Below are 11,727 nucleotides of genomic sequence, written 5' to 3' on the forward strand. Positions count from 1 at the left end.
GCGGTGACCCGAAAAGATTTTCCATAAAACGGTCATGAATCGTGAATCATGAGTCAAATATGTATCGTCAAAATTTGTGCGATATGAGTACTATTGTTTTTAAACGTTTTTTCGGTGTACCACGCGAATCGTATTTCTTGATTTCCATCCCCGTAGTAAATATTCTTAGGATAATAATATCGCACCGATACCAAAACTTTGGTAAGATTTTAATATTTTATATTAGAAATTTATTTCAGACCTTTCTGTACTAAAAAAATCCTACGTTTTCCTTCCTGAAGCTGTAGTTCTACGCAAACAATTTATTCCACGGTTCAAATTTGTTTCTACATTATTCATTTAAATCGTCACATATTTAATCGCTGAGATATGTTATTTGTAAAATTTTGTACGTCTTCGACCCATATTCAACAGTTAACTCTTATTTTGTTGCTATCACAATCGCGGGATTGATTACGTTTCACTAATTTTAACTTACAATGATGTTGTAATTCGTATTCGGTTATCTTACGCGTACGGTTTGATATACGCGACTATGACAACGGAAACCGGCTTTTTCTGCACTTCACAACCGAACAAACATCTTCTCCGGGACCGTGCGTGCCGGAGAGTTCGTTTATCAAAATTTTTACCGAAACGTATTATAAATATATTCAAACGCATATATAAATATATAAGTACGGGTTGTCGAAAAAAAGCTGAAAGTTTTGAAAACTGTTCGTACACTTTTCGACCGTGCCAGAAGCAGCGCAGCGCGCGTAAAGTCCGAAGAGTCATGCACCAGCATTCGGGCAACGGCGGCCGTTCGCGTCACGAGTCCGCGGAGGAGTCGAGCAGGCGGGCGCGGCAGGAGCAGCGCCGCGAGCAGGACCAGGAACGGCACCGGCTGAGGCTGCTGCAGCACCGGAACCCGCAACCGAGGACGCAACCGCAGCAACCGTACGTGTTGCGCGCGGTCCCGCACGGGCGGCCGCCGCCCTCGCCGCCGCCGGAGTGCTTGTTGCAGGTGGAGCGGCCGCGGGTCATCGAGCTGCCGGACGACGGGGCGCTGTCCACCGCGCTGGCCGACCACGGGTACCGGGTTGGCTCGACCGTCGGCCACGGGTCGTACAGCAAGGTGCGCGTGGGCATCAGGTCGCGGCCGGACGGCACGGTGCTCCGGCTGGCGTGCAAGGTGATCGACAAGCGGCGCGTGGCCGGCGGTGGCTCGTCGTACGTGACCAAGTTCTTGCCGCGTGAGCTGCAGCTGCTGTGCGCGGTCCGGCACCCGCACGTGATCCGCACCCATCAGATATACGCGACCCCGTCCACCGTGCACGTGTTCATGGACTATTGCGAGAACGGCGACCTGCTCAGCCACCTGCAGCGCAACAAGGGCATGCCGCGCTGGCAGGCGCACGCGTTCTTCAAGTGAGCGCACCCGAACTTTAGCACTTAACTCAGGACCTTTTTGGGCGTCCTACGAGGCAGAAAACGATATTTATCTTCCGTGCAACGGTTCAACGCGCCCGACGATCGCAGGGTTAACGTAAAACGTATTCGATTCGACCGGTTGCGCTACGACGAGTTGCGTACGTGTTCGTTGTTGCGTTCGAACTTCGGTAGACTTTTGTTTTTCCGTTCGCACGATCTCGTCCCAGTCTTATCGTAAGATCGACGTTTTCACTTCGAACACAACCCCTGATGCGGATCGATTACCATAGTATTACTACGTTTACCGTTTTCAATAATTCTTGTGCACATTCCTTCGCATTCATCCGTCCTATATCGTCGCCTTAAAAGCCACGGTCTATAATTGTGACTTTTATTTTTATTTTTATTCATCAAACGTTAAATTTTCGGAGAAACGGAGACACGGTGAAAAGTTTTTATTTTTTTTTTTTTTTTGCAGAAAAGTCACTCATTGATGAGTTGGTTGAAATCAAACGTAGTTAATATCTTATTATTTAAACTTATTTCTTTACTAACATTATTCGAACCAATTGGTCTTCAAGTGTCTCTGGGAATGTCTAGGTGTAGTAGGTATAGTTCTAGGTATTTATTTATAATGATAGGATTATCTGGCTCCGGGTCGTAAGATTTGTATTATAAAAGTATTGTAGGAAACATTTTCCCGTCCATACTCACGCACTGGCTTGGTCGACAGTCGAAAACATTGTAGCGAACAAGATATTTTACATTATAAATATGATACGATTACAACCTAGTATGTCCAACCGTCGTTTTCGGTCGCATTGATACGAACCAAAGCCGTCCCTATCCGTGACCGTTTATAACTCGGTAACCATCCTTAAAACCAGTGCCAGTTCTAGGGGATTGTGGTGGCAAGTGGACATGCTCACCCCAGATATGCTGTTGACGCGAAGGTTTAAGTTCATGAAAATTAAAATTCATGAACACACCCTGCGCTTTCACCTACGTAAGAACGCCGCATTTTTATCGGGTAGAATACGATTGCGTACGCTGCTTATCGACAATACCTTTTTTAACCATTTTTATAACACGATTGCATACGTTATTTTTATGCAACGTTGTCATTTGTCACGCCAGGAAATTTCTCGATAAACCTGGAAACGATATCAAATGATCATCGTGAAATGAAAGTTTACACTATTTATAACCGCTGTAGATGTTATTAGTTGACCGACCACCGTTCACATCGAGTGTAGTAAAATAATAGAAAAAGTATAGAAAATTTGGAAAATCAATAAATTAAAATAATTACGTCAGAACGCGAAAAAGACTTGGCATTAACTGGCTCAAACAAATATCGTTTTATACGCCAACGAAAATACGGGCTGATTAAATGGTTGTGCACACCAAGTAGATGTTACGCCAGTATATTAACAGACAGTGGACGTTCAAAAATTAAATCAATGTTGGGTGAGCACAACCATATTTTAAACACAAAGGAGAAAATTGAACACCAAATTTTGCGAGAAAATTGTAAACGTAAAGCAGATGATTCGATTTCAATTAGGCTATCAAAAATAATCAGATCTGAGCTCATGGCAACTAATTTTGAAGTGCCACACTCAACTAATGAAAATATTACAATGTATTTATTTAAAATTGGTTCTATTTATCAAGGAAAAAATGTATTTTAATTTTATTTTAATAATGTTTATGTGATTTATTATACATAATAATATGTTTGTTTATGTTTTATGACAAGATGTCGCTCGAACGACTGTTTCAGTGTAATTTACCTACTGTTGATATGTAGTTCTGCGTGATAAGCTATTTGCTATTAACTAATTATTTTGTAAACTCGATTTTTTTTTTTTTTTAAGAATAAATACAACTTTATATTATACATATAGTTAGAGTTTTTAAAAAAATTTTAAAACGTATGAACTTTTGTAAACAAAATAAATGTATAATTACAAATTTGGCAACGTGGCATACGCAATCGTGTTGTTTTACAGGGTTTTACGGGATTTTCTTTGTTAAACAGGAAACATACGCAATCGTGTTCTCAATAAGGTAAATTGTATGCAATCGGGTTCTACCCTTTTTATCAGCCCCAGGCGTCCTTGATCCGGCACGTAAACAATACGCGCTCGCGATCGACGGCGTCACAAGGGTCACGTTACGCAACTGTTACGGGCCCCGTAGGGCAACAACATCGGTTGTAACGATATTGTTTCGATTAGGCAGCTGTGCGAGGCCGTGGACTATCTGCACCGGAACGACATAGCGCACCGGGACATCAAGTGCGAGAACGTGCTGCTGGAGAGCATGGAACTCGTCAAGTTGACCGATTTCGGGTTCGCTAGAACTTGCGTGGATGACCGCGGCCGGCAGTTGTTGAGCCAGACTTACTGCGGCAGCTTGTCGTACGCGGCTCCCGAGGTGCTCCAGGTACATACGCAGCGCGACCACCCTTCGTTCGTATACGGGGCTGTGGAGAGAGAAAATGGGACCCGAGGGGTATATCTTAATTTTCTATGCAGTGTTCAGTAAATTCTTATCATTAATTGTGTTTAATTTTTAATAACTTGCATTTCCGGGTCCTCTCAAAAATTCCGGGCTCGGGGAGGATCATCAATTTCCCACCTCTCTTATCGTCAGGCCGGTTCGTACGTCGTCATAGCAGTCTCCACGCGCTTGGTCCTGAAACGGTCAGCATGACTACGTTTTCCGAAAACTTGAACCCGGAAAAAATTTTAGTTTCGCTAAAGAATTACGAGGGAAATTAATTTCATTAGTTTTTGCGAGAACTGAAAAAATAAATCGCACGTCATTGTACTAAGAATGAAAAAACCATTAGGATTTCTTTTAGAACTCTTTTTTTTTTTTTTAGAAAATTAAAAATTTGAGGATAGTACAAGTTTCGTTCGTGCAAAGTTTGTCCGTCACGTTCACCTTTACCCTCCTCCTCACACCCAAAGTTATTTACTACAAATGTTACGAAGTGTAAAAACAACGGATGACTTTTAAAGAAGTTGAATCTCGTAAAATTAAATTCCTTGTAGTCCAAACACAATTGTTTCGTCTTTATCGTTGATTCTTCTTATGAAATTGCTCTTTGGTTACGTGTTTTGATGAGAAAAAAAAAAAGATCACCGAATACATTTATATGCTCTGAACAGTTCAAAAACCATCACAATGGAAACGTATTGACGAAACAATTGTGTAAAGTTTTTTTAAAAAGGTTCGGTGGAATACTTATGAATAGGTTTGGGGCACTTATTGAGTAGTAAGTTTGACTACGCGGATGTCGTTAAATCTGAAAACTATGATGTTCTGTCACGTCTGAAAAAAGATTTCGAGTTACGTTTGGTTACATATGACATAAAAACATAGAAAATATAAAAAAATTTAATCAGTTTTCACGAATCTCGAGTTATTTAAGTTGAATTAGATTTGAATGCGATTGTTTATTTTTTTGTAACCATCATTAGTATAACGTATGATATTTTGGGGTGTTCGCATATTACGTATTTTCAGATATCAACGAATTTCTGATTTTTTGATTTAATATGTATATATTAAATTTTTAACTGACCTTTTAGAGTTTTATACATGATACCATGCTCAAGTAAGCGAAACATTGAGTATTTTCGATGGGCTTTCTAGATACGTTCTTTAACTGAAAATGTTTTGATAAAAATTTCTGCAGAGTAACATTAAGCATTAATGTGTGCGGGATTTCGAGCCGACCATAAGTGCATTGCACACAAAACTTCTGGGGTACTTCGATGATAAAAATAAATAATAAAAGTTAACTAAAATAATAATGGCATGCGTCTTCTTGTAAGACAAAAACGATCCTTGCACTGAAGAAAGTACAGCAAAAAAAAAAAAAAAAAAGATACAATAATTCTTAAAGACATAGTCCGTACGCATTAATATTGTAAAAAATAATATTCGTCACTGATCGCAGAAATATTCGTAGAATATGATTGCAGCGCATTATACTCGTCGTGTAAGCTTACCTTATTCGTGAGTACTTTTTTTTATAGGGCCTACCTTACGAGCCAAAGCCCTACGACGTGTGGGCACTAGGCGTGATTCTGTACGTGATGCTGGCCGACACCATGCCGTTCCACCAGTCCGACCGTCAGCGGATCGTGGCCAAGCAGATGGCAAAAACATTTTACACACCGAAAAAATACGTGGCCCGCGAAGCGATGCATCTCATCTCGTGAGTATTAATAAAATAAAATAAAATACCACGTATGTATTATAATCAATAATATCAATAATTATACATCAACTTAACATAATTATATATATATGCATAAACTCTAAATATCAGTTAAATACCAGAGACCGTGGATATCTATTGGCTATCGTAGTGGAAATTATATTACGAAAGTTATATCCTTCACTTTATCCTAACAAACTCGAAGTTATACAATATTTTAACATTTGATTTTCAACTTATTAATATTTTCATATAAGGGGTAACCTATTTCCAGCTCTCCTATAGTATCCTATCAACCCTAAACTTTTAAGCAGCATCTTAAGTGTACAGATCAATATTTGAATTAGTATTTAATTTATTCACTTTTATAACAATTAAAAACCGGTAGGTCCTTTTTTCAAAAAATTTACTACCAATTACAATAATTACTATATCATAGATGACGAATTAAAACTAGAATCATAATGTGTTTTTCTGGAGTATCAAAATGAATCAACTCAGAGTTAAATTGTGTTTTGCATAAAGTTGCATATTTTTTTAAGTGGTTGCAAAAAAAAAAGTAGCAATATAGTTTTCAAGAATATGGCGTTAATTCTAGGTTGAAGATAATATGTTAGAAATATGATATTGCAAACAGTTACAAAATAGTTGCTAAAATTCAGTAAAAGTTTGAAGTTAATATGATAAAGTAGGGAGCAACTTTAGGAACATGTGGAGACCACGAAATCAGATTGATTAACCTGATTAGTGAGGAAGGGCATAAACCGAACTTTGGGTAGGTTATATAATAGTAGGTGTATATGGTATACATTTATGTTGTAAGGACGACTGTGTTATTTTATATGCAGTTATATTATTTGTGTCAGTTTGAAAACGTGGCTGTTTTTATTCCTTAAGCGTGTCTTAACTCCTAGTTGAAAAGTCGTTATATCTGTATTTTATCACAACAGGACTATATTGGAACCGAATGTAGCAAGAAGAATAACCATTGGTGAAGTAAAAAGTCATAATTGGGTCAAACATCGATACCCGAATGATACAGGTTAACCCTGGAAGTCGGCCGAATACACACAGACAAAAAATGAAAAATTTAGACGACTAAAAAACAGAAAAGTACGAAAATCTAACAGTAAATTTTAAATTCAATAAATCCGATAAAAAAAAGCAAATACACGATAAGGTACGTGAAGTTGGTACTAATAAGTTTTGCAATACATTCTAAAAATATTCCAACAAAATCTATACTCGGACTGTTCGGAATGTGTCGGAAAAGTTATTATGATAATTTCAAATGTTGGGTGCCCAACGCACGGTAAACACTGCGCAGTCGAATTAAAAGTTAAAATAAAATCGAAAAATACTCATCTAGCTTCGTTGGATATTGTTGGAAGTTTGTTGGAAAAGTTGATGAAAATTACAAGGTCTTCGACAAAAAATAAAATATAGCGCTGAAATATTTAGCACCACAAAAGTGAGAAAAATTAAGTTTTAGAATTCCAACATGTTTCCAAAACGGTCTAACTACACTTGCTCGTAATGGGAAGTCGGGAACTTTTATTTTATTTTTTTTAATTGCATACCGTTATGCGTAAGGTGGTTTTGGAGTAAAATAAACTTGTGAAAATCATTTAAATCATTTGTTGGACCGTTTCCAAAACATAGTTTTTTAACATTTTCGTTTTTATTTTTATTTTTTTTGCGACGATCAACATCCGTCGACCACGTACGTTCGCGCGCACTGGCGAGCCCAATACCGATCGACCCGGGTGCGATAAGTCGTCAGATTGTCCACGGCCTCGCATTTTTGCCTGCTGCAGAGATGATTGTGCGAATCACAGCAGAGTGTTTCGGAGTGTAGTTTTTTTAGCTTCGTAGAGTCGATTTCACGCGTGCGCTTTATGTGATGTCTTAATTCGAATCGCACTTCGAGTTCCGATGCACATTTGCTTTATCGTTTTAAAATGTGAAATGTATTCAACACATTGTCGGAACATTTTTTTTTTTTTTTTATCGATACCGATTCCACACGTTCGTGAAGTTGCGCCACCTATGTATTGCAATGTTTTTGAAAACCGTGCCATTATTTTGCGAGTTGTTTGCAAGTATTCGCAAGTTCAATGCTTCACAGTGAAAACGAAAAATAAAATGTTTAGCCCACCCGTTTCGACCTAGAACATTGAAATCAGAATTCAAAAGACCACTAACTGAATGGATTGTAAATTTTAAAAATATGTTTGCGTATTCACGCTAATCAATGCGTTTGGAAAGTTTTGACTTGCAAATTCTAAAAATTGCAATACTTAATTGGGGGCGACTTTATGAACGTATATTCCACGTGAATATTGATCGTCGGCCGTGGTCGATCGATAATACATGGATCGCGTACCTAGGACGATTAATCGATTAATCGATTGATCGACAAATACGGTATTGCAACGCGCGATTAGAAGAGACTCGTTAACACCGTATTGTATAAAATTAAAAAAATAAAACTTGTTAATTATTATATAAATAAATAAATGTTATAAATGCTTAGCTTGGAATATTTTTATATTTGTAAAATAAGACCGGTTTCGAGTAAACAGTTTATCATAATTCTAATTATTAGTTTATATCGTTACCACGCATAAATTATTTATTTTATTAATGTACGCGTTACAAAAACAATAACGTCGAGCAAAACGTACGTCATGGCCAGTTCGTCCGTACGGGTTTTCCGAGATGAAAAATGTCGGCGTGACCAACGGACGTTGCGAAATTTTCCCGGCGGGTGTAGTAATTACTTTGCCGACGATTGCGTCGCGAATTATCGGCGAGCACTAGTAATATATTTTTGTTTCATTAAGGGTTTTTTAATTTTTTTAGTTTTTCTTTCGTCCGTCGGTGATGGTCGCGCGACGTCCGAGGACTGTTTCGAAACTGAATTGACCGTATTGTCACCATTGTTTTTATTCCGGGCTGTTTCCATCACGCAACCACCGTATAATGTAGGCACGGTATTGAGTGTCGATAAACTTTGTAATATATAAAGTTTACCATACAACCAAGTTTTTTATTTTTTAAATTTTTATCGTTTTCTCTAGTGGTTTTCACTCGTTGGAGCTTGCACAATTTCTATTATAAATTTAACGCGCCCGTCCCGTAACGGGACATTTATTTTTAAACGCGGTAAAGCTATAGCGATTCCATCAACACTCGGCGGTTCTACGAATACTTTGCCGACGGCCGTTTTATAGACGTCTTCGTGTCCAAGAATCGTATTAAAAATGAAACGAATCGAAAACTGGGAACCGCTATTGTTGACTATGAAATTTAATTATTAATACAAAATAAGTAGTAGTACTTAAATCTCGAAAAACATATATTTGGTGAATTCTCGAAGACCTACAAACGGTAAACATAAAACATCTATAATACGAGTGGTCTTTAACTGTTAACCATACAATTTCATGTTAAAGCCCTAACCATTTTATTTAGTACTGAGAAATAATTTTTACAGTTCTTTTAAATGTCAATCCGAAACAATTACAGGAAGTCGATCTATATCTTCTTTACTTTCCATGTCCGGCAATAATGTAGAATCCCATTTTACAACCTCATAGTTTAAATGCTCGTTACACCGGTTGTCTGTATTTTTCAACCGTTAACAAGATTAATTTAATCCCTGCCCGAGCTTTGTCTATACTTTTATTAGGGGGGGGGGAGGGAGAGAGGCGTGGTTATTACCGCGACAGCGGTTAGATAAATCATCGTTGACGCCCGCGACACCGGCCAGGTTTAACAATTAGAAGTGTTGAACGTCGCGTCGTTGCGGTCCGAGAGCATGTGCATGTTTTCGTACAATAACGACCGTAACGATGGGACACATTTGTCCGGGCTGTTTGCGCGCCCCCGCAGCCAAAGGGGTTTCGGCGACGAGTCCCTCGTCATTAACGTTGTTTCGGCGGAACTTCGCCACGACCACCACCACAGCCGCCGAGGAATGCCCCCCGGGAACGTCGTAGAAAATGTCTCGCGCGCTTCGTCCGGAGAAATTACACATCAAACTGTCAGAAACGAAACGTATTCATTTGTCCCTCGTGCTCTCGCGGTTATAATTCATACGTTTTGTTTGTTTTTTTATCTCTTCCCTCTGTTTGTATATGTACAAATAAATTTATTGACACGATAACAGATTCGATAAACTCTGGGGCGTACCCAAGAGGGGGGGGGGGGGGTTTCGGGTCCGGACTCCCCATTGAAATGTCTACATACTCAATGGTTCAATAGTAAATAGTATAATAATAGTATATAGTGTATTTTGATTTCCTATTATCTTCAATGTACAAAGCTTATAGATTATGTAATATACTTATAATGTATAAACCATACTATGGTTAGTAACAGTAACTTTTTTGGTATTGAATTAAACAATAATTATAATTAGAGAACAAATAATATAATCCTGGGTACGCCCCTGGATATACTCGAAAACCGTTTACCGATTCGTATGCGATTTCTCGCGAAATGGTCGGCTTTGTTTCCTTTGTAACTATCCCATTGGCAGCCCTACCGTTATCACCCGAAGACCGATTTTTCCATGTATTTTCGACACCTCGGTGCAATGAAACACAATTAAAGCTACGATTCTTTCGGAATTAGTATAAAGTCAAGTTATTCTTATTTCCAGGATACCAAAAACTGTCGGCGAACACACGTTTGAAATAATGATCGTCTGATTTTCTTTTAAGCTCAGCTTTGCCATGTACATCGGTACGGTGCAGGAACAGACGCTGAAGACTATCGCAGGCATCATAATCACAAACTCACGTTCTGCCTACAGAAAATTATACTGCGTTGCATGCTCCCGTGTCTGCTCGGCGGAAATGTACATGGGTGTGCTAACCTAACAGAAGAACCAACAATATTGTTTCCCAAGAAATATAACCTCAATAACAGTGTACGCAAACGAATACAGTAAAAATAAATGTACTAATACGGCAGACGGCTTTTCCAACCTAAACATTTTTCTAGCACTCCTCTAAATTTTAAAATATAAAAATACCACCCGGACGAGACCGGGTAGTTAAAGTTAGGATACTTATAAAGTATACTCTTACAAATAATGTCCACAACAATTTTTTATGAAACAAACTTTACGTTGTTTACACATACCCGTTAACAGTTCATCGTTTCGAAGTGCTAAAAAATCAATATCGAACATCGAATCGAAATAAAATTGTTAAACATTGAGCAGAGGGATGGTGTGCGTTTATTTGTTCACAACTTTTAAAATAAAAACAATACGATAAAATCCGTATAGAAAGCTATGGAACAAACTATCTAATAGAAATCTAATAGATCACCCGAATCACTGAAAACGTCCGTATACTATAAGTACAACGGTATAATTTGCTTGACACAGAACATTTGATCCCAAAAACAAAAATAAATAAATAATTTTACAATGGTATCGTCGGAAGTAAACGCACACCGGCCAGTATTATAAACTATCCAAATAAGAGTTTCCATTATAGATCCATACCAAGAAAATTAAATATTGGTGTCAAAAATTGTTTACGGATTAGGATTTAGCAAGGCTAAAACAAGGGTTGTTGGTGTCCATTTCATGCGAACGATGAGAACGTGGAAATCGATAGTTCTGGATTTCTCGACGACAACGTAATAGCAGCAGGAGCGTCCGTACGCCGAGCTCATATCCACGCACACGTCTCGAAAGTAATAACATTGTTCGGCTCGAAACCGCCACTGGAAATCGTAGCGACCGATTCCACTGCCCAATGCACTTTTGCAGTTCAGTACAATCCGTTCGAAACGGATGTGTTCATGCACACATTCATGCCCACGATCTCTACCGCATCGTCTCCGGCCGTACCCTAGTCCGATTCATCGGAGCGCTGTGCGCGGCGTGGTACGTGTACCATCATCAGTGGATTATCGTTTACGGTGTTCCATCAAATCAAACGTGACTGATTAAATAAATGATGCTCTCCCGCGTCAGTTCACTGCGGTACAAATGTAAAAATTGTTCCAGCATGGTGGGGGAGCAATATAATGAAATAAACATAATGTTG

At 38.7% G+C, this 11,727-nt stretch overlaps 1 protein-coding gene across 2 annotated transcripts; it reads left to right on the top strand.

Annotated features, from left to right (window-relative positions):
* Nucleotides 1-251: 251 nt before the first annotated feature.
* Nucleotides 252-10,508, top strand: LOC112689285 (testis-specific serine/threonine-protein kinase 6-like). Of its 2 annotated transcripts, XM_025562916.1 has the most exons (5): nucleotides 252-1,410; nucleotides 3,657-3,864; nucleotides 5,469-5,650; nucleotides 6,604-6,766; nucleotides 10,323-10,508. In XM_025562916.1, exons 1-4 carry the CDS (start codon nucleotides 536-538, stop codon nucleotides 6,698-6,700), a joined length of 1,362 nt encoding a protein of 453 aa, XP_025418701.1. In that variant the 5' UTR covers nucleotides 252-535; the 3' UTR covers nucleotides 6,701-6,766; nucleotides 10,323-10,508. The 2 variants fall into 2 exon arrangements, with proteins under 2 accessions (XP_025418701.1, XP_025418703.1); XM_025562918.1 differs by lacking the exon at nucleotides 6,604-6,766.
* The last annotated feature ends 1,219 nt before the right edge of the window (nucleotides 10,509-11,727 follow it).

The sequence above is a fragment of the Sipha flava genome, unplaced genomic scaffold (genome assembly GCF_003268045.1).
Source record: "Sipha flava isolate LNK unplaced genomic scaffold, YSA_version1 43_pilon_pilon, whole genome shotgun sequence".
Classification (NCBI taxonomy): domain Eukaryota; kingdom Metazoa; phylum Arthropoda; class Insecta; order Hemiptera; family Aphididae; genus Sipha; species Sipha flava.